This window comes from Hoplias malabaricus, chromosome 2 (assembly GCF_029633855.1).
Source record: "Hoplias malabaricus isolate fHopMal1 chromosome 2, fHopMal1.hap1, whole genome shotgun sequence".
Taxonomy (NCBI): Eukaryota; Metazoa; Chordata; class Actinopteri; order Characiformes; family Erythrinidae; genus Hoplias; species Hoplias malabaricus.
In genome coordinates this window covers 25,716,958-25,740,423 of record NC_089801.1, presented here as the reverse complement: position 1 = coordinate 25,740,423, position 23,466 = coordinate 25,716,958, and the positions used below count along the sequence as shown (strand labels likewise).

At 39.0% G+C, this 23,466-nt stretch overlaps 1 protein-coding gene across 1 annotated transcript; it reads right to left on the bottom strand.

Annotated features, from left to right (window-relative positions):
* Positions 1 to 615: 615 nt before the first annotated feature.
* Positions 616 to 21,512, bottom strand: bco2a (beta-carotene oxygenase 2a). Its single transcript, XM_066658520.1, has 13 exons — positions 21,410 to 21,512; positions 18,174 to 18,263; positions 16,033 to 16,219; positions 15,459 to 15,670; positions 12,320 to 12,435; positions 11,479 to 11,581; positions 8,551 to 8,679; positions 7,420 to 7,580; positions 6,214 to 6,381; positions 5,941 to 6,078; positions 4,853 to 5,035; positions 3,278 to 3,388; positions 616 to 2,235 (listed from the first exon to the last, which is right to left on the bottom strand). The coding sequence occupies exons 1-13, from the start codon at positions 21,414 to 21,416 to the stop codon at positions 2,122 to 2,124; spliced, it is 1,719 nt and encodes a 572-aa protein (XP_066514617.1). The 5' UTR covers positions 21,417 to 21,512; the 3' UTR covers positions 616 to 2,121.
* Positions 21,513 to 23,466: the final 1,954 nt, after the last annotated feature.

The following is a 23,466-nucleotide window of genomic DNA, read 5'->3' as shown; positions in this document are numbered from 1 at the left end:
GCACAGCTGAAAAATTTTGGGAACCACTGCTTAAGACTGAATCACTTGTTTGAATCATCTTATAGCCCTATCACAATTAGACAGGGTCAAAGCTAATGCTAAAGGCTAATATATAGACAGGGATTACACTCTAGATTCTTTACACAAGTTTTACAATCAATACAATATATAAAGACATGCCATTTTGATGCTTACTTTGACTTCACTGGTAAGTATATTCTAAGCTAGCTGTATTAATGGTGCTAATATATATTTTTATTTCTGGCACCTTTTTGCTAGCTTTCCACTTCAAGTTGCTGTGAGAGTATATGATGAGTTGTGCTGTTAGTCCCAAAGGAACAAGGTAAATACACGCTTTTTTATCTTTTTTACCTTTGTGTAACATCTATTATGTGTAGAGTCTTTAGAGTCCTCACAAGGTGAAATACTTTTAAATAATCTTGGCAAAGTGGCAGGCCTCATATGACCACATCAGGATGAAAAATAGCATAAAATTACAAACAGTTAATGACGAAATATTTACATTTAAGATCACATTAATGACTGTGACATACAAGTGAACCTTAATAAAATATTAATTTATTTCAGTAATTCAATTCAAAAAGTTAACTCATATATATTCATTACAAACAGACTGATCTATTTTAAGCGTTTATTTCTTGTAATGTAGATAATTATGGCTTACAGCCAATGAAAACCCAAAAGTCATTATCTCAGAAAATTTGAATGATCAACACAAAGCCTTTAAAATGGTTCCTTAGTCTGGTTCAGTAGGCTACATAATGATGGCAAACACAATGTCAGATACATCTTACCTGAGCCAAAGAGAAAAAGGACTGGACTGTTGTTCTGTCCAAAGTCTTGTTTTCAGATGAAAGTAAATTTTGCATTACATTTGAAAATCAAGGTCCCAGAGGATAGAGGAAGAGTGGAGAAGCACACAATCCAAGCTGCTTGATTCTATTGTGAAGTTTCCACAATCAGTGACGGTTTGGGGAGCCATGTCATCTGCTGGTCCACTGTGTTATACCAAGTCCAAAGTCAGCGCAGCCATCTACCAGGAAATTTTGGAGCACTTCATGCTTCCCTCTGCTGACAAGCTTTATGGAGATGTGGATTTCATTTTCCAGCAGGACTTGGCACCTGTCCACACTGCCAAAAGTACCACTACCTGGTTTAATAACCTCAGTATCACTGCGCTTGATTGCCAGCAAACTCGCCTGACCTAAACCCCATACAGAATCTATGGGATATTATCAGGAAGAAAATGAGAGACACCAGACCCAACAAAACAGAAGAGCTGAAGGCCGCTATCAAAGCAATATGAGATTCCATAACACCTCAGCAGTGTCACAGGCTGATCGCCTACATGCCATGCCACAGTGATTCGGTAATTCATGCAAAAGAAGCCCCGACCAAGTATTGAGTGCATGTACTGTACATACTTTTCAGCAGGCCAACATTATTGCATTCTGTATTTTTTAAATTGGCCTTATATAATATTCAAATTTTCTGAGATAATGACTTCTGGGTTTTCATTGGCTGAAAGCCATAATCAGCAACATTAAAAGAGGAAAAAAACACTTGAAATAGAATACTCTGTTTGTAATGAATCTATACAAAATACATAGTGTGCAGTAACATGTGTGAAATGGTGTATACTGATTAATAGCCACTTTTATTATTAATTCATTTTAAATAACAATAACAAATTTCATTTTCATGATTCAGTTGTTACATTAATAGCAATAATAGTGTAATGCAATCATTTTATACCAAAATAGTGTAAGACATTTATTAATTGGTATGATCTCTTTTAAACCAAAAATGAATAAACAAATTCACAGTTGTAAAATATTTCAATCCACTCAACTTTCTCGATCATTTGTACCTGAATGGCCTTCTTGGAGTCCCCTTGAATTACACTCTTAACTTCAACATCATCATCACCTTTTCCTGGCACTTTGTTCTGCAGTTATTTATTTATTTTAGTTTTTGTCAAGTATTGGAGCAAATAAGAAACAGTCTATTGCTAGATTTGTGTATACACCATGAAGGCAGTATGTGGTCATCACAGGCTAGTAGTGGTCATCATAAGCTACATGTGGTCACTTCTTTGTCCTAAGCTGAGTTGAAGATTCCATGGAAGCCGTATGGAATGTTAACTGGCACTTCGGCTCTTCCAAGCTCTTGGAAAGTTTTCGCATCTAAAACCAAGAGGAATGTGCCCCTTTCCTTGAAAGAGGATAGAGCAATGAGTACCTTCACAGAACAACATTCACAGAGGTGATAATCAACTGCAGCCTCTTTGGATTGACAGTTCACAAGAGGGAGGAAAAGACAAAAACATACCTGAGAGGGACTGGTCAACTGCTGAAGTCGATTGTCTCATACCAGTTGTATGGTTCATTTACTTTTGGAAACAAATAACTCTAATGATGGAAGACTTCCTTTGATAAGATCTGTTTGATCATATCTTGGTAAGATTTAAGGGGGCCAAATTAGCACATTCATTTGTGGATCTGGAGCTACTACCAAAACACACGCTTTGAAATAAATAATACAAAAAATCTGGCAGTACTTCGTGATCTGCTTATGCAAAACAAAAATGGTAAAGGTTAAAAAAAAATAAAAAAAAATAAAAAAAAAGCTTCTGCTCCTCGCTTCTAAGCTGGGGCTTATTGTTATTTAAAAGAATGATGCTCAAACGGATCACTCTGAAGTGGGCTGTTTAAACATGGGGAGAACAGGGCTATGTTGTTTGTACCTTGGGGTATTTTATTATCAAAGCATGTCACAGTGGTTTGACTCAAGGGAACTGTGTTAACGTCTGTAAAAGGAGTGTAATTTGTCCCCATTAAGCAGATCCACAAATGGCTTGATAAACAATTATTAATAAAGAGTGTTTTTACAGCATCCGCACATGTTAAGAGTGTACTATGCAATTCGTAAAAATTTGGAATTTGAATTTGTTAAACACTCCATATATATCTCAGTAATATAATTAGACTGGAAACAGCTCTGGATAACGTCATACATGTAAGGTAGACTAATATTCCCCTTTAAAAATTTAATATTTCATTGGCAGCTGAACATTAGATGTTTTACAATTCAAAGAAAACATGAACCTAAAACATCAGTATAACTGTATTCTGTGCTTGTATTCTGAAAATATTCAGAGCATGTATTGTACTGATGGATTGACTGCAAGTTTGCAGTTAATGCAAGTAACTAATTATTAGAAATATTATAGGACTTAAATTTATCACTAATGTACCTTTGTGGGTGTGATAACAACAGATAATATGACCCCATCGTCCTCTTCCTCAGCATCAGGAGACGGCACAAAAACAGGTTCAGACGGGTACAGACCTGGCTGATGCCACACCTGTCAATCAAACAGCAATAGTGAAAATGTTTCAGTTATTATACAATTTTTTGAACAAATCCTTATGACCTTGTGTCTGAATTTATTCAAATCCTCACATGAATGTTCTATTATCTAGGGCAAAGCTGTTTCTGCAGCAAATGAAGACATTTAACATTGCAAATTTTTAATGTGCAAACAAGGTTAATATGTGCTGTTACAAGAACTAAAGCCTGTGTTCAAAATCACTACACAAAATGGTTCTGGAGGCAGAACTGCCTTGGAGACAGACCAGTCAATGGTCACCAGTCAAAAAGTGTATACTTGACAGTGGGTGGAAACCAGTAAAGTTTTTGGAAATAATAAATATGACTTGGAAATAATAAATATGCAACACACACACTTATTTATTTATTTTACTGTAGACTTAGTTCTTTCATAATTTGTTGGAAACGTTGCAAATGTTTACTTGAATGAAAGATAATATCACTGCCTCTGATGGACTGGCAAAAGGTTATAACACTAACTCAGATTGAACACTAACTGCAGTAAAGAACTTCTTCACAATCTGCCTTAGAGGCAGCAGAGCATTCTGCAGCTTCCTCAGAGTCCCCAAGTTGCACTATCCTCAACTCAAGCAAAGCAAACCAGGCAAACACAAGGGTGTAGGCAGAGCTTTACTGATTTATGGCATGGTATTAGGAAATCTCCGCCAAATCTGTTTTAACCAATCATATTTATCCGCGCCTGTTGGCTGGTAATCGATTCCGTTCCTTCTGCCTTAAAGGCAGTGCCACCTCCAGAACCATTTTAAGTAGGACAGATTTTTTTTCTTTATCCAGTGTTTACAGTTGATTCGCATCATAGCGAGATATAATACACATGAAAATTTTGCACTGAGCCTTCCTGGACTTGTAAAAATGGGAGAAAACAGCTAGTGCACCTTGTTTTGCACTCCACATGGCCGTGGAAACCCAAACAAATGAAGCATGTTCCTGTTTGATTTCCTATTATTTATTTATATAAAACTGTGAATCAGCCTGTGTAGCTCCGCTGCATGATAACACTTTATTTGAGGCTCTGAGTTCTTTTTGGAGTGTCTTAAGCTTGACACCCTAATGAACGACATTGTGGTTTACACTGAAGAACCAACTATGCTTTGGTTCCTGCTAGGAATGAACTTTTCTGGTGCACGAACCAATTTATGTCAGTCAAAGTGCTCAGAACCGTTCCAAATTAGGTTAGTGAACTGCTCCATTGGTGGAAGAGCATTATGCATTCAGCCCCAACTTCTTTACGAAATGGTTCTCCAACACATGCCAAAGTTGTTGAATTTGTACTAGTATGGATTTAAAACTGTTCTCTGGATGTTGTGTTTGCAGAAACAAATAATAAAAGCAAAAACATGTTAAAAAGGTTCATTTTAAGGAGAAAAAACTAGTGCATTAAGTTAGAGAGATTTTTTGGGAAGCATGTCCTGCTGACCTTGAACTTTTTACTCTCCAGGTCCATCTTGATTAGTGAGTCTCCCACCAGGTGACGGAAGCCACAGCCATAGAAATAGCGGTAGGGTTTAGTGTTGTACTTATTATAGTGAATATGGGGGAAATCCAAACCACCATAATCCACCAGATCATCATCATGGAGATCCTCAAATGTGCAGAACACCTGGATAGAGAGAAAAAAATAAAATAAAAAAATCTGAAATGGCAAATGGTAAAACACAAAATGCCTGTGAAGGGCACCAGAATACACTAAATGAAAACACTAACACCAGATTCACATTTGTTTATTATATTATTTGTTTAGTGATTCTGGGTAGGCTCCGAAACCCCTGCGACCCTGAATTTGATAAGCGGTTGCAGACAATGAATGAATCTTGGTTATTATTTGACAGCTACAATAATGATCAAATAAAATGATCGTTTTTATATACAAGTTTAATCTAAGTTTTTGTTTATTTATTTTAAATGATGTATGTATATTTGTGAAAAAGTCAATGGCGCCCCCTCCAGGGTGTGTTCCTGCCTTGTGTGCAATGATTCCAGGTAGGCTCTGGACCCACCGTGACCCTGAACAGGATAAGCGGTTACAGATAATGAATGAATGAATGAATGTTCAATTTCAAATGCTTTTAACCAGCACATTACCTTAAAATAACAGAAATTATGAATTATATGGGATACTACAAATATTTTTGAAGCAAGTTGTACCTTTCTTAATCCTTTTGACTTAAGTTGTTAAGTGTTCTTTCTCATTGTATTTAGGATGTATATTGTTCAGGAAAAGAATTTGAAAAAGTTCCTCAAACACAGCTGAGAAATGCCTGCTTTGTTTCTGAGAATCTGAAGGCCAGCTCTTCAGTCACGCACAAACATTCACACACAATAAAGCATTGTGCCATCTTAAATGTGTAGGATTCAACATTGAAGAGGAGCTTTTGGACAGCAGCCCAAGCAAGACCTCTGTTACCTCAGCTACAGCCTTTCTTTGATACACATTAATTGACAAATGTTGCGATTCAGTGTTCCAATAATAGCAATGCTGCAAATCTAAAGTCTTAAGTATTTTACCTTGTCTTTACTTAGGCAGATGGCAGTGGCCGAGCTGTTGGGTCGTACATTGAGGTTCTGCTCCAGTGGAGTCTCTCTACTGATGTTTAGAGGCAGTACAAAACGGCGAGGAAATGACCTGTCCAAGCTGTTATATACCTGAGATAAGAAGTTACACAGTGAATGAATGAATATCCTTGTTGCAGTTATTTCTGGACTCATTCAATATATTCAGACTTTCATTCCATATTCTAGTTTATATGTGTATGTGTGTGCGTGTGTATTTAAACATACTGCATCCAGTGCTTCTCCAGACTTGCGTAAGTTCTGAATGAGGAAGTTGTTGATTGCCTGACCACTGTCTGAGCAGCACATGTCCACCATCAGGAAGCCATCCTCCTCAAAGGCATTAATTTGATGGAAGGTGGACAGAGCCTTGGTGTGATACTTCACCGGACTCACCTTTAACAAATTTAAAGAGGACAAATATCATACTGCTAATGCATGGAATTGATTCTACAATCAGCAATTGCTCACCATTATACACAATATATCACATGCATATATTTTCACTGCATTTCCACTGCATTAAGACTCTGCACGTGCTGGACTATTATGGCATGCATTTGGGGCCAAAATCGTCTTGAGTCTAACATCTGGAAACGTAAAAATATTACGTGTCCAGACGTAAAATATGTGTGTGTTGATGTATTGAGATGTATTTCTTATTTCGGCATGTTTTTTTGCATCTGTACATGTAAAAGAAATACGACCAAAAAAGCTCTCTCAGAGCTGAGGAACAAATCTTGGGAGGAACCAAAGCTAACTTGTCAGACTACCTACAAGTTATTGACAAAATATCCCTGTACCATCACATAAGAATGCTGTTATGATCATGTGTAATGTAATGCTATGTTTGCATGTGTGTCATGCTTAGTAGGCAATACGTTGTAACATGTTTAAGTGTCTCATGAATATGGGAAGCCAAACTTTGCGCATTGTCAGCTTTTGTCACGTACCTTATTCCCATGCAGATATATTCATTTTAAAGTTCACTGATTGGCTATATGGTGTGAAGAGGCGTTAACGTGTTATATAGTGTCCAGGCATTAGAATTAAGATGATGTTGGCCCCAAAAGCATGCCATACTATGCGCCTCAATCACGTGTTTCATCTCCCGTTGCTAGAGCGCGCCTGAGACAGAAAATCTCCCGCTGTGAACTGCATTTGTGAACGACCGTTCCGGGACATCTCCAGACCCGATACTCCGGAGTTCATGTGTGAAGGGGGCAGAGGAGGATAAAATATGGGTAAGGTCTGGGACGAATGTTGTGCGTGGTCACGTTCACACATACATCTCCTCCGTGTAAACACCGGGATATTTCGGGATTACTGTGCATGTGTGAAAGGGGTAAAAGTGAATTGAGACTTTAGTATTTCATTCCAGTCCCCAGTTGCCCTTACCCCTTCAGTGCACTCAGCAGGGTGCTTCATTGTTACCTTTCCAGTGTGTTTGTTAATGAGGTGGAAGACTGTCTCTTGCTGAGGGTCCCAGTAGATCCCGTCACTGATATTTTTCCCCCTCAGTTTGCTTGTCACTATCTTAAACAGGTCCATCTTTATGGGCTGCTCGATGAAAACCACATAGTTCTCAGACATGGCTAAGAAGACAAAACAAGGACATTAAAATATTAAGTGTTGCCTTTACTAAATCATTCGGCATTAAGTTACTCTGCTCAATTATGTTTCAGTCTTGACATTAATGCTTTAAACTGGGCAAAAGTAAAACCTCACATTTATGAGGGGTGAAATTAGAAAAACAAGACTGCAGTGTAACAGGAAAACAAAAAATATTGTAAGAACTACAAATTTCTGTAAAATATTGTGTGACCACCCTTTTAGTTATGTGATATTTGCTGAAAACTGCCAAATGGCCCTTTTGCTCACAGGCTGTTTGACTGAGCAACATACCCATGTGAAAAGTGTATCTGGCCACTACCGGGGGAATCTGTTGCAGGGAGGTAATGTTACTTTTAATTTAAGAAATAAAACAAATCATTCAGCATTATCTTATAACACAGAACCTCTGAAGCCTAACATTGCCTGACTTTAATAAGATTTTACCATGGATTGATAACTTAAGTTTGTCTGCCTTAATGTAAATATACAATCACAAGAGCATCAAACACAGCAAAAAACATTACTTCAAATCTGATCTGATACCCTCTATTAAGCAAGTGTGACATTCAATTCAATTGTGCATGTAGCATATAATGGATGTCATACTTTATGCCACAGCACTTCTTTCCAAACAGGATGTTGTCACCTATATTTCAATGACTTCTGATTTGTATTTTAGACCCTACATATATGCCTCCTACATAAATGGCTTGCCAAGTCTGTACTGACACTAATAAATTCACACATTTAAAAAAATATATATCCTTCTACTTGAGAAATAGAATCCACACTATTTTTTTCCACTTGGGCAATAAATATACAAGACACATTAAATAATTACTGACTGAGAAATTATAAAAGAGTGGCATGGCTTTGTGAGGCCTGAAGGTTAATTATGTGTAGGGCAAAGTGGATGATTAATGTCTAAATGAACACACTGTGCTTAGTTACCAAAGCTGTGGTAGTAAGAGGGTCTGCTTTTGTCAGTGGGGATGATAGAGCACAGCACCTTCGCCCCCTGCAGTGTGTCACCGGGACCTTCTTTGCATGGAGGCACGCTGATAATATTGTACAATGCTCCTGCATAAACAAAAGAGCAGATTAACTGAACCCTCTTCATGAAAAGAGAAAGTTATGGCCATACAATAATGATGACCTTGGTGAAAACGCAAGTGAGCAGCTGATAGATAAACAGACAGTTTAAAAAAAAATATCTCTATGTTAAAGAAGAAATACCTAATATTTTACCATAAGATTACAGCTTCAAAATAATTGTGATTCTACACTAACCTATATTAAAGGAGCAGTATGTCATTTTTACCACCATAATACTAGTAAATAGTAGAGCTGGGTGGTATAAGGGTAATACAGTATATGTGGTGTTTAAAAATGTGGACGGGATCTGAAAAAGATATCTTGTTATACCTTGTTAATACTGTATACCTTGATAATATTTTGAGTTTGTATTACGGTGTGAACAAATGTGGAAACAATACTGAACAAAGTGATTGTTTTATTTTGACATTTTGCATTCATTTATTTGGTTTAAAATAGCTTAGACTGAACCTAATCTTGAGCGGCACAGTGGTGCAGCAGGTTTCTGAAACAGAAAAGATGTGTTAATTATTTGATTAGAGTGCGGTTTTGGGTATGATCTTGTAAAAGAGTGTTGCAGTCACTGCTCCAGGTGACTGACCGTGAGGAGTTTGGTGTGTTCTCCCTGTGTCCACGTGGGTTTCTTCCAGGTGCTCCAGTCTCCTCCCACGGTCCAAAAACACATGTTGGTAGGTGAATTGGCGACTCAAAAGTATCCATATGTGTAAGTAAATGTGTGTGTGTGTCCCCGCCTTGCGCCCAGTTATTCCGGGTAGGCTCCAGACCCACCACGACCCTGAACGGGATAAGCGCTTACAGACAATGAATGAATGAACCTAATCGCTAATACATCCTAACCTTTAAAAGGCAGTATAATGGCTATTTTATAATATGAAGAAAGAGGAATCACTGGAAATGTCTCTACTTAATGATTACCACTTTAATAATGTATTAATGAATCTTTCATCAGCTCATATTCATGGAACAAATGTTAGAATGGTAGGAGGATTTAAGACCTTTTGAGACATTTTGATAAAGTTCAATCACTTCTCTGCCCTGCAATTATCCTCACTGGTATTAGGCCTACTGTGTGGAGTGGAATTTTTTAATGGTTTTTAATAGAAGTTTATATCTATCATCCTCTTCATATAAATTATAATATATATATAAAATTAGGCAATCATCATCATGTTAATTTCCTCTTAATTCATTTCAGGCCCACAGTGACAAGAGGGTTAGCAAAGAATCCCAGGGATCTCTGTCCTCCACAACTTCCACCACTTCCTGCAAGTGTGCCCTGGGTCTACCACAGGCCCTCCTCCCGGTTGGTAATGTCAGAGGCACCTCCAGTCAAAGGTGTCCAGGGGGCATCTTTATCAGATGCCTGAACCAACTCAATTGGCTCCTCTCATTGCAAATAAACTGTGGTTCAACTCCAAACTTGGATTGCTCTGCTCCTCAGCCAATCATGGAGAATATGCCCTGCAATCTGCTGGAGAACATTCATTTCAGCTGTTGTTTCCACAGTCTCATTGACAATAGTGTGGGGACATAGATCAACTGGCTACGTCAGTTTACCACAATTGTCCAGTACAGCGACTGCATAACCTCAGACACTGCACCTATCCTAAAATTGATCTCACGATTATCTCACGACAGAAGCCCTCCTGTCCTAAGCCTTGTCACCCTGTCCATTCCTGTACAATGTTAGAAACAGGAGTGGGGGCAATACACAGCCCTGACAAAATCTAACACCCACATTGAACAAATCGGATTGCTGCCAAGAATGTGAACGTAACTGAGAGTGCAAGAACTGAACAGCTCGCCTGAGAGACCCTGGCATCCCATAATCCCAAAACACCCCCAAAGAATATCTCAAGGAACAGAGTTTTCTGCCTTCTCCAAATCTACGAAATGTACATCTAGAGTGGAGTAGAAAACTCACGTCTCCTCAGTTATCTGTGAAAGGTTGAAGAGACAATTCACACTTCCATGGTCAGGATTAAATGTCGATTGTTCCTCATGAAACCAAGGTTTAACTATCAGACAGATAGTTTCTCTCTGGTCCTGAGCTGCTTAAGTGTTTTCCAGAACCTCCTCAAGTCCACCTTCTATCACCATGGCCTAACTCTTATCACACTGTGATTATTGCTTCTTCAATTGCAAAAGCTGTAGTCGTTTTGGCCTGTTAGTACCCATTCACTAAATCAGGAGTTCCCCAAACCAGCCAAGCTTGAAAAGTCTCCATCTTCTACTTGATGACTTCTGGCAGCACCACTCCTCCCTATTGAGAAGTATGGTTCCAAAGCCCACAATGTGTGAAGACGAGCCCACCTATATCTAGCCAATACCACTCAACCTCCCACACCAGCTTCAGCGCGTGGGTCCACAAGTCCCCCAAGTTGCCTGGCTAGGTTACATGGGCTGCCCTGATGACGATGTGCTTGCCAACAGACCCTAGGCCTGACTCTAGGGGTAGGTTCCAGTGACAATTTTCTTGTTCCACCAGTCATAAGGGATGATGGCAGTGAATGGTGTTATTTCTGTATATTCCCTCCAGACCTGTTCAATACGGGAGACTCTACTGGAAACCCAGAGCTCATGACAACATAGCCCTGGAAGTGATTAGACAAAAACTATTCCACCAAGACGAAGCCATAGTCCAAGATGGGAAATAAAGCCATTTTTCATTAAAAATAAATAAATACAAAAATAAATATATTTATATGTGCACAGTGTTAAAAATTTTTTTATATAAAGACTGTATACATAGAGTCATCTGACCTTTGCTGCCATAGGAGTTGCCCATATTGTAGACTGTACCATCTGGGTCAATGTGGGGATGGGCAGTGGCACCATTGACTGCAATGAACTTGCTCCAGTCAACCTTTAATAAAAAAATAATAATAATAACCATGAATTACGGTTTAATTAAGAATACTGGTGGTAATAATAATAATGAAATTATCAATAAATATCAGCAAAAAATGAATGCTCAAACCAGAGTTATGTAACACTTGAATAAACAATGAGTTACTAATGTTAATATTTTTCTTTCATCTGATCCACTGAATCTTGAATGTTAGCATAAATTAGCCAAAAGTAATATCTGTTTTTTCCACCTACATTTTAGTCATCCTCACTCTTTAGCTATTATCTCTCCTAGTCATACAATGCTACCAACCTGAAAGGGAGAGGTATAGCACTTTTTTTTTTCTCTCCAAGATGAAAAGACATCTTTTCGAGCTGTGGCTAACACAACAACAGTGGACAGCTCAAAACACTTGTAAGAAAACATTAACTGCTCAGACCTGTTATTTTTCTTAGCACATACTCGTGTTGGCTAGCATGGTTGCTGACTTATGGAAGGGCAAAAGGCCACCCTTTCCACCCAGAGAGAGCAAGGCCAATTGTGCTCACTTTGATCCCTGACTTCAGATGAGTGGGATATCACCTGCAATTAAATTTGCATTCTGGCACTGAGAGCTAACGCTTACAAATATTTTGGTAGAATAATACAGGAATAAGCACCGTTAGAGAGGAAAATATAGATTAAGCAACTGCTGTAACATATTGACTTTCCTTAAAAGGTGTGTAATTAATTTGAAGAGTGACATGAGTATACCTTCTGTTTTGTTTCTAGAGTGTCCACATCCACTTTATGCATGAAGTTGGTCTCAGTGCTAACGTAGTAGTCACCCTTGTATTTGACGAAGCTCACACTAGCATTGTCTGTTGGCACTGTGAAGGAATAGAGAGACAGAATCAACCAATTGGTCACTCCAGTATATACACTATATTGCCAAAAGTATTCGCTCGTCTGCCTTCACACAGATATGAACTTGAGTGATATCCTATTCTTAATTCATAGCATTTAATATGATTCCGGCCCACCGGTTGTAGCTATAACAGTTTGACCATACTTCCAGAACAGTACATTTGTGAGGTCAGACACTGATTTTGGACGAGAGGCCTGGCTCGCAGTCTCCACTCTAATTCATTCCAAAGATGTTCTATCAGGTTGAGGTCAGGACAATCAGGTTCTTTCACACCAAAGTCGTTCATCCATGTCTTTATGGACCTTGCTTTGTGCACAGGTGCCCAGTCATGTTGGAACAGGAAGGTGCCATTCCCAAACTGTTCCCACATTTTGGGAGCATGACATTGTCTAAAATATTTGGGTATGCTGAAGCATTAAGAGTTACTTTCACTGAAACTAGGGGGCTGAGCCCAACTCCTGAAAAACAACCCCACACCATAACCCCCCCCCAACCAAACTTTACACTTGGGACAAAGCAGGCAGTCAAGTACCGTTCTCCTGGCAAACCCAGACTTGTCCATCGGATTTCCAGATGGAGAAGCATGATTCATCACTCCAGAGAACACATCTTCACTGCTCTAGAGTCTAGTGGAGGCATGGTTTCCATGGTCGAGCATCCAAGCATCATGATTGGTGATGTAAAGCTTGGATGCTCAACCATGAAATCCTAGTCCATGAAGCTCTCTACACACTGTTCATGAGCTAATCTAAAGTTTTGAGCGATTAACTCTGCAGAAAGTTGGTGACCTCTGAACTATGCACCTCAGCATCTGCTGACCCTCTGTCATTTTACATGGCCTTCCACTTTATTCCTGAGTTGCTTTTGTTCTCATTGACTTCCAATTTATTATGAATACCACTGAAAACTGACTGTGGAATATTTCGCAGCAAGGAAATTTCAGGACTGCTCTTGTTGCACAGGTGGCATCTACGCTGGAATTCATTGAGCTCCTCTGAACAATCCAATCTTTCACAAATGTTTGTAGAAGCAGCCTGCATGCCTAGGTGTTTGAATCCAGGGGTTGCAATCATTTCCATGGCCACAGGTGTATAAAACCAAAGATCTGAATGGGTGAGTGATCACCTTTGGCAATATAGTGTATTTCTGCTTTGAGCGATTACAGTTTTATTTACACAGTTCAGTATGCACTCTATACTGGAAAAAATAAAATTTAACCATTTAATTTCGGATTTTGGGCGGCACGGTGTACCCAATGATTCCAGGTAGGCTCTGGACACATGGCAACCCTGAACTGGATAAGCCGTTACAGATAATGAATGAATGAATGAATGAATTTCAGATTTTAAACTTGATCCAATGAACTGGTTCCAAAGGAATAATTTGTGAATCTTTGAAAATCATAATTCCTACTAAAACAAATTCATGTAACTTTCTATAATTATTTATCGACAGATATGTTTCATTCACATGGAACCAACATACACATTTGAACTAAGAAAATTTAAAGCAACATTCTGAAAATGCTATTTTCCATTTTCTGGATATTGCAAATTTAATTTGAAAATGCAATTAATATAACAACCACTATTAGATTTACTAATATTACTTGTTGTAAATATTATTGCATGTAACTGCCCTTTCAGCATGCATGTGTATGTATGTGTGATGTAAAAACCCCATTTCTAGAAAAGTTGGGACAAGTTGGGTTTGAAGATTAATGTGTATCAAATGTCTAAGCGATGGAGTCAGTGAATTTGGTCAAATCAAAGTTTATTTGTCACATACGTATATGTACACATCGCAGCTAGCAGTGAAATACGTGAAAAGCATATTTCTGCAGGCCAGAAGCAGCTCAAAATGGGAGCTACATCTCTAAGATAGTTTTGATGTTGAGAAGGATAAAAAAACTTCATAATTTTTGATGGAAGTGAGTGTAAAAAAATATATATACAACCCCTGGCAAAAATTATGGAATCACCAGTCTCTGAGGATGTTCTTTCAGTTGTTTAATTTTGTAGAAAAAAAGCAGATCACAGATATGACAAAAAACTAAAGGCATTTCAAATGGCAACTTTCTGGCTTTAAGAATAACTTAAAGAAACCAAAAACAAAAATTGTGGTAGCCAGTAACATATTTTTAGAACAAGCACAGTGAATTTGGAATGGAGCATTTCTACTTGTTTATTCATCAAGAAATTTTCCTTCTAACTTCCTTCTAACACCTGTATGATGAGTTTGAATGGCATTTATGATCCAGCAAAAATGGTCTAACATCAATACCTGACCTCACCAAAGTTCTTATGACTAACTACAACAAAAACCTAAGAAACATTCCAACAAACACCCTATAAATAACCCTGATTTCATGAGAAATGTCAGATAAACTGATGGCCACACGTGTAAATAAAAATGTAAAGATTCTAAAATGAAAGCTTTTAGGACAATTTGCATCACCATAATTACCAGCATGCTGATTTAATCTGAACTGAATCAAATTAACCAAGAGAATTCTGAATAATTGGATTCTGAGAGAGTATTATTAGCCATTTCATATGGAGAGTGTGTTCTCAGCAAAATTCACACTGTTTCAGCTGTGACAGATATACATTTTTATTTAAATAACTTTACCCTAAACTCTGTCTGACTCTGTCACAAAACACAATTAGTAAGAACATATTCAACCAACATATCTTCTGGAATTAGGGGAATTAGACAGTATGTCCACGTATGAGTAGTAACAGCCTCTAATGTTCTGGACACCATTACTGAGGTCAGATACATATGATAATTTTTCATGATTAAAACATAGTGTTAGTCTCCACGTTTTAAAAAGCAGCTTATTAGAATTTTGAGAGAAGCAGAGTGAGCACAGTCAGCACCGCCTCACTGTGAAGGTAGGTAGGTTACATGCATGCATACATTTACAACACTGAGTCGAATATTGGGGGTTGGAGAGGAGGGGTTAGTTGGAGATTTACTTACTCATCTTTTCAAAGCGGGACAGGAATCGCTGGAAGATGTTCTTGCAGGGGTCAGGGAAGGCCAGAGTGCCAAACTCAGACACCATGATGCGATCCTTCTCACTGTTCTGTTTGTATGAATCACTCTGTAGGAACCTGCTTTTGTAGGTTACCTGACCATCCAGAATTTGAAAGCGGTGCATCAGGGACATGCCATCAAACCAGTGGTTGTAGCTAAAAAGAGAAGAAATAAATACATAGCTTAGCTGTGATACAAGTTAACATAGGATCATCTGAAGTAGTGTTAACTGTTTATTAGAAATTTATCATATCATTTCTAAATAAATTCCTAAGAAAATATCACAGTCCCTCCCATAATTACAAGCACTATCATTTTAACTTTATTGTGGTGGTTATATTTTAAAAAAAAAAAAAAAAAAAAAAAAAAGACCTCAGTAAGTGGTTTCTCCTCAATAAGTAAAGTGATCATTTAAAAACTGTAGCTAAAAGAAAATTCCAGCTTTAAGTGATAGACATTGTCACTGAAAAATGCTATGTAATAAATGAACCAGATGTAGCTGTTCTTGCTTACTCACCTTTGGTTTCCAAACTCAAATTTTCCAGGGCCATTTCGGAGCAGACTTCCCTGGATCCAGGCTGGGATTGTTCCTCTTACTGAAGCAGTGATAAACTCTGGAGTCTCCTCCACTGTCTGCACCAGAGGAGCAATGCATTCAAGCCCACGCATCACTTTGCAGCCATTATTTTGCTTATTGTTGGCAACTGGGGACAGGTAACACAAGGTGTGTTTTATATATTTCATATACAGTGTCACTCATACAATAAAACAATGCTGAATTCTTTATATGTATACATTTGTACAATTCTATAATCAGCATGGGTCACTTTAAAGAGAAATCGGTTTAAAATTAAAAAAAAAAAGTTACATAATATTTACAGTATAAATGCACAGTACCATTAACAGCTTAGCTACAGTATCTCAGCAGCAAAGGGAAAAAGGAAATAGAAAAGTATATGCCAGTAGGTTTTTCCTATTTTAATTCTGTAGGAATTACAGGGAATTCTGGATTGTTTTAATCATACAGTAAATGCTTAATAAGGGATTTCAGCAACCAGAACGTAAATCTTTGCCATAATTCAGAAAAGTATGTATTTATGCTAAGGAGAGCTTGGGGCACCTCAAATCAAATTAGTCCCCACAAAATAAAAGCAAGGTTAGATATGAAAGGTACACTGGTAAACTACTGTGAAAGCTGGGGGGTCTTCCTCTTGAACCAGTTTCACTAGGCTTGGACACATTTGTAATAATGTTCAGGGTCACGATGGGTCCAGAGCCTACCTGGAATCATTGGGCACAAGGAATACACCCTGGAGGGGGCACCAGTCCTTCACAGGGCAACACACACACACACACATTCACTCACACCTACGGTTTGTGTGAGGAAACCCACGCGCACACACAGGGAGAACACACCAAACTCCTCACAGACAGTCACCCGGAGCAGGAATCGAACCCACAACCTCCAGGTCCCTGGAGCTGTGTGACTGCGACACTACCTGCTGCGCCACTGTGCATTTGTTGGAAACTGTAAAAATCTGAATCGCTAAGCACCACTTTTGGTGCACAATTGTATTCAAAATGGATCACTTGGGCTAAAACCTTTGGGTTTGCAGGTGTAAATATCTTAATACATTTATAATTACAAAATACAATCAAGTTGTTCAACTAACTAATATAGCTAAAATAGAAGCCTAAAGAGATAATAGGACTTCTAACAGTTAGAAAGACCAGAGTAGACCCCCACAACTGTTAGCTCTAGATAAAGAGTACTTTGTTTTTAAGAGACAGGAGAAAATCAAGTTACTATTCTTTCTTGAGATTCAATAAAACACAAGTGCAAAAGAAAAGGAAATGAAGCCAATGGTGGTTTCAAAATAATTGACTAGCCATCCCAGAACCACGTTTTCAGGAATACTTGGCTCAAGAGAAGCAGAAAATGCAAACAAGACTGAAGACAGAAAGGTTTTGGAGGTGTAGAAAACAAGTCCTTGCAGTTTGGCAATGAGGAAGCTTGGCCACAATTAATATCATATTTAGTTGTTTAGGTTTCTGTGTGGTTTTTTTAACTATATGTTTTCTCACATTTGAAAATAAGTGACACTTATGCAACGTGTTTTTTTTCCTGAATACCACGCACATGGAGGGCATTTTCATATTAGCAAAGATCTTGTACACATCCAAACCATATTCAGTTTGTGACTGATGTTAGTTGACGTTGCAAGCCTGAGTAGCTTAAAGGAATGTTAGATAACTCTCTGCTGCATTGAGAACAGTCTTCCATTTACAGCACCACAGATTTCTAGCTGTCAAATCCATTATAAAACCAGGGAGGGTTTCAGTGCCCTACAAACCTGCCAGCTCGCTTCACAACATGTGACCTTGTTTGGCTGCAGAAACAAGAGCTTTTGTTTCAGGAGAGGCTTTTGCCTAAAAGCACAGCGATGGCACGTGCACGCTTAGAGTTATGCACTTTCTGAATCCGGTAAATCAAATCTAATATAGGAAGCCCAGGCATTTACAAATTTTGACGAAGAACTGAAACACGTGTAAAAAAAAAAAAAAAAGTGGCAGCTGTGGTTTATGGCGCTGTCCACAGCTGAAATAAGCCAAAACAGACAGATGGCAGCCCACAGAGTTAAGCCAGAATCATCTTACCTGAGGCTGAGGCCTTCACACAGGACATGGCTGAAGATGATGTGCTGGTGAGAGATCGAGCCGAGAGCAGAGAGAGGAGGCGAGTGTGCGCTGTGACGAGAGAAGAGAACATGATCAGCCCTTTTTAAAAGAGCCGGTCACCAGGCCTATAGAATTACATAACAATATCTAGTGACAACAGAGAGGGAGGGAGGGAGGGAGTGAAAGGGTGGGGAGTGAGAGGCTTTCGGAACAGGGCAGACAGAGAGAGAGAGAGAGAGAGAGAGAGAGAGAGAGAGAGAGAGAGAGAGAGAGAGAGAGAGATGGGATGTTAATATGGTGAATGAAATCTGCAACTGTTGCTTTAGGACCTGTGGGGCCAACTCCCTGTGGGGGGAGACGCATTTGCGCAACATTTAATGTGGAAGATCGAACAAAAATCCGCACAAGCCGCTGAATTCAGCTTCATATCACAGACAGGAGTGGGTGATCACTGGGGAACGCTTTTGAATGTGCCCTAAATTTAACGACATTAAAGTCTAGCGGAACTTCCCTAATTTCGCTGCATACTAGGGTTGTCACGTAAAATACGTTAAAATCATCCTATATTTAGACACTAAAAGTCGCCTTGACTGATATGGGACGCGATGTGTTTCATATTTTTGAGATTGGACTGTTAAAATGGGTGATTTGTTTCAGAGGCAGAAATAGGGTGATAAACTTTAACATGACCCTCGTTTTATTATTCATTCATTCATTCATTCATTATCTGTAAGCGCTTATCCAGTTCAGGGTCGCGGTGGGTCCAGAGCCTACCTGGAATCATTGGGCGCAAGGCAGGAATACACCCTGGAGGGGGTGCCAGTCCTTCACAGGGCAACACACACACACACATTCACTCACACCTACGGACACTTTTGAGTCGCCAATCCACCTACCAACGTGTGTTTTTGGACTGTGGGAGGAAACCGGAGCACCCGGAGGAAACCAGTCGGAGTTGGACTCTGTCAGGGCTGCCCGTTGTCACCGGTTCTGTTCATAATTTTTATGGACAGAATTTCTCGGCGTAGCCAAGTGGCGGAGGGTGTCCGGTTTGGTGGTCTCAGGATTCCATGTCTGCTTTTTGCGGATGATGTGGTCTTGTTGGCTTCATCGAGCCGGGACCTCCAGTTTGCAACCAAGTGTGAAGCGGTAGGGATGAGGATCAGCACCTCCAAGTCCGAGTCCATGGTATTCAGTCGGAAAAGGGTGGAGTGCTCTCTCCAGGTTGGAAGTGATATCCTGCCTCAAGTGGAGGAGTTTAAATACCTCGGGGTCTTGTTCACGAGTGAGGGAAAGATGGAGCGGGAGATTGACAGGCGGATCGGTGCAGCGTCAGCAGTAATGCGGGCTCTGTACCGGTCCGTTGTGGTGAAGAGAGAGCTGAGCAGAAAAGCAAAGCTCTCGATTTACCGTTCAATCTACGTCCCAACCCTCATCTATGGTCACAAGCTTTGGGTAGTGACCGAAAGAACGGTTCTTTGCTCCGACTGCTTCCCCTGCGACCCGGACCCGGATAAGCGGTGGATAATGGATGGATGGACGGATGGAAATGCAAAAGTCTCAAAATCCCCAAACCCGCGAGAGGAAATGAAGGATTCGAGACTTCTACTTTACAAATATTTGCAATGTAAATTTAAACAAATGTATTTATTTTCGCATAAAATTGTGATATATCTATGAAAAACAAAAAGATGTATTTATGAATGTAACTATTTGTACAAATTGCAGACTGTGAGACACAGATTGGGATTCATTTGTAAACAGTGAAACATATTTGTGACTTTTGTTTAATTTGTAGATTAACATTTATGAATTTGTAAAGTATTTTGAGACTAATCTCTCTCCATAGACATTGTGTGAAAATTTCATGTAAAGTTGTTATTTTAGGAAATACAATTAAGTTAGCCAGTGAACCACTGAAAATATTTTCTTTGCAATTTTATCTATTGATATTCTTATCAACAAAGAGGACGCACTGTAGAAATCATTTTGATAACCAATGCATTAAATATAGAGCGACACGATGACACCAGAAGAGGTGTTGCTGTCACACGTCTCCAGGGTCTTGGGGTAGTGAGTTAATGTCTCTTGTGTCTGTTCTGGTTTCCTCCCACAGTCAAATATCACATGTGGTATGTTGATTGGCCAAGCTAAATTGTTCATAAGTGTGAGTGAATGTGAGTATGTGTGGTGCCCTGTTATGGACTGGTACCCCATGCCAATGGATGTATTAAACATACATTCGAGACAATTTAATAATCACATATTCTTTGCTTTTGTGTAATTTGTTAAAATGGCCCAACTTTTTGGACATGGGGTTTGTATTTGTGTAGACAGAAGGAAATACTCTGTCTACATAGCAAACACATGTGGACGTAATCTGTGCCACTTTTGGCCCTTTGGCTCAGATATAGCAGTGGCACTGTTGTGTGGGTCAGACGTGGGTCAAAATTTGCCTTGGCCTCAGTGACTGGTGGTCTAACTGGTGATATTAACAGGTGACTGATCATAATTTGATCCCCCACAACCAGCAGGAAAATGGAGGAATAGTGCTGTCTCCACATTCCTCTACATGGCTGTAGTGCCCTTGAGCAAGGCACCAGATCCGAAACTGCTTCCTGGGCACTGAGGATGTCTGCCCGCTGCTCCAGTTGTGTGTATGTGTGTTTGTGTGCTCTTGGCCCCAGTGCACCAGTATGTGTGTATGGTTAAGATGCAGGTTAATGCATGTTTCATGTTCACTTTTTAAGATTGTGATTCTCAAACACACTGAATAATGCTTCATAGATCTAGATAATGCAGTTTTTCTGGGAGGTTTTAAACCCTTCTGGTCCACATTTGGCATTAGTTATGATGTGCTAAGGGCTCATGTGCACTTGCTCCAATGTAGTCCATTTCATTTAGCCCTTTTCTGGAAGTTATACAAGCTGTGTGCCCAGTTGAACACCTGTGCCCACAAAGCATGCATCTAAAAGTGTGTGAACTACTTAATTAATAGGGTTGTTGGACATTATTTTAGACATGTAGTGTAAGTGCTATAGCATTAATTAAAGTATTGTATTGTGATTGTTATAGTGTGTTTATCAACTTTGTGGCATGATTTTATGATCAGATGTCACCATCCAGCTCTTTAATGAATAAGGGACAATAGAGGTCTCAGTCCAGGAAGCAACATGGACAAAAACACAGGAATGGCATAAAAAAATAATGCTTACCTTTCATGGTTGCAAGAGGTTAACACTCAAGTAGATACAAATGTGTTGTGAGGTGAATGAAAGGATTAAAGTGTACGTGGTTTAGAAGCTCTGTGTGAGGAATTTGTCCCTTGGTGAATGTGTACATAACAAGCCCACTTCCTGGTCAGATTCAGCGTTCTCACATTTCCTCATTGGCCTCTCTCCGCTGTCAGTCATGTTATTACAGTGGCCTCAGATTATTTTAAATGTATATTAGGGCAAGTCTGCTGAATGAACCGACTTTCACTAGCCTCAGTCTCACACTGTGAGAAATACCTTCACGTCCTCGTGTGTAAGCAACAATCTCATCTGTTAATATTGATTAACCCTGGCGGATGATAAAATCAGTTTCAGAGTGGCTGGTTAGTGGTCAAATAATAATAATTTTCTAATAATTATCAATACATTTGTATTTATATAGCATTTTTCATACAGTGAATGTAATTCTAAGTGCTTTATATAAAATCAACAAATGTAAACCATTCAATCTAAGGGTCGCAAAGCAAGAAAGGTGATATAAATAAGAAATCTGAATCAATCACACATTAATTAAATGCAAGAAAAAAACACATTCCAGAATCAAAAAGACATCTGTCTGTAAAATATGTTCAGTCTAGTTATATACAGTATATATCTTATATCTAGTTAGGGGCACATTTATTAAGCTCAACCCAAACCAGGATCATTGACTGTTTTCATTAGAAGAGACTCTGTACTGTGATTAGGTTTAAAACCTGACTGAAACTTCTCACGATCCCTTTTATGTATTTCTTTTAAAACTAAGCTGATTAAACACTGCTTTTTAAAGTATTTTTCCTCATAAATGGCACATTCATTGTATGTCTGTAATTGCTTAGATCATTATGGTGTATATATATATATATTTGGTTTCATCAATAGTTTTTTTCACAGTAGAAGTTTAAAATTCAAGATTTAAGAGTTGTACCTCAGTGATAGTATAAACGTTCCTCATAACTACCATTCTGGCAGCATCACATGAAATAGGGTGATAAACCTTAACATGACCCTCGTTTTATTATTGTGCACATTATAAGCCAAACTTTTGAAAGTAATTGCAACTTCATATAAACATATTCAGGTTTTTAACAAACATGTTGTGTCATAATTCGAAGCATTGCATAGCACCCCCTGTGGAGTATTTTGTTAAATGTTGGGGAGTGGGTGCTCCGGTTTCCTCCCTCAGTCCAAAAACACACATTGGTAGGTGGATTGGTGACTCAAAAGTGTCCATAGATGTGAGTGTGTGAGTGAATTTGTGTGTGTCACCCTGTGAAGGACTGGCGCCCCCTCTAGGGTGTATTTCTGAATTTGCGACCTGTGATTCCAAGTAGGCTCTGGACCCACCACGACCCTGAACTGGATAAGCCCTTACAGATAATGAATGAATGAACCAATGCATAGCGCCGCTTGTGGAGTATTTTGTTAAATGTTGGGGTGTGGGTGCTCCGGATTCCTACCACAATCCCAAAACACACATTGGTAGTTGGATAGGCGACTCAAAAGTGTCTGTAGGTGTGAGTGTGTGAGTGAATATCGCCCTGTAAAGGACTGGCGCCCCCTCCAGGGTGTGTTCCTGCCTTCTGCCCAGTGATAGGCTCCAGACCCACTATGAACCTGAATGAATGAATGGATGAACATACACATATGCATTGATGTTGTCTAATGAAATCCAGGTTTGTAAAGATTTGCTCATTTTCATTTATATGAGTTGGACATATTAGCTGCTCTGTATTTTCCAGAAGAACAATTACTTGACATATATATTTGTATTAACTTGACTTAAAGTTTAAGAAAAAATACTCAGCTGCCAGTCACTCTGCAGTTTAGATCAGGCCTGGGATTTCACAGGAATGCACATATGCAACCCAGTACCATACATTGTATACAGATGGAATGCTAGCTTCTCTAATGCTTCTCTGAGTTTATTAACTTTTAAACACACATTGTCTCAGGTGTTTTACTGGGACTATGTTGGTTAAACATGTTGACCTTACTTGGCAAATACAGTGAGTTTA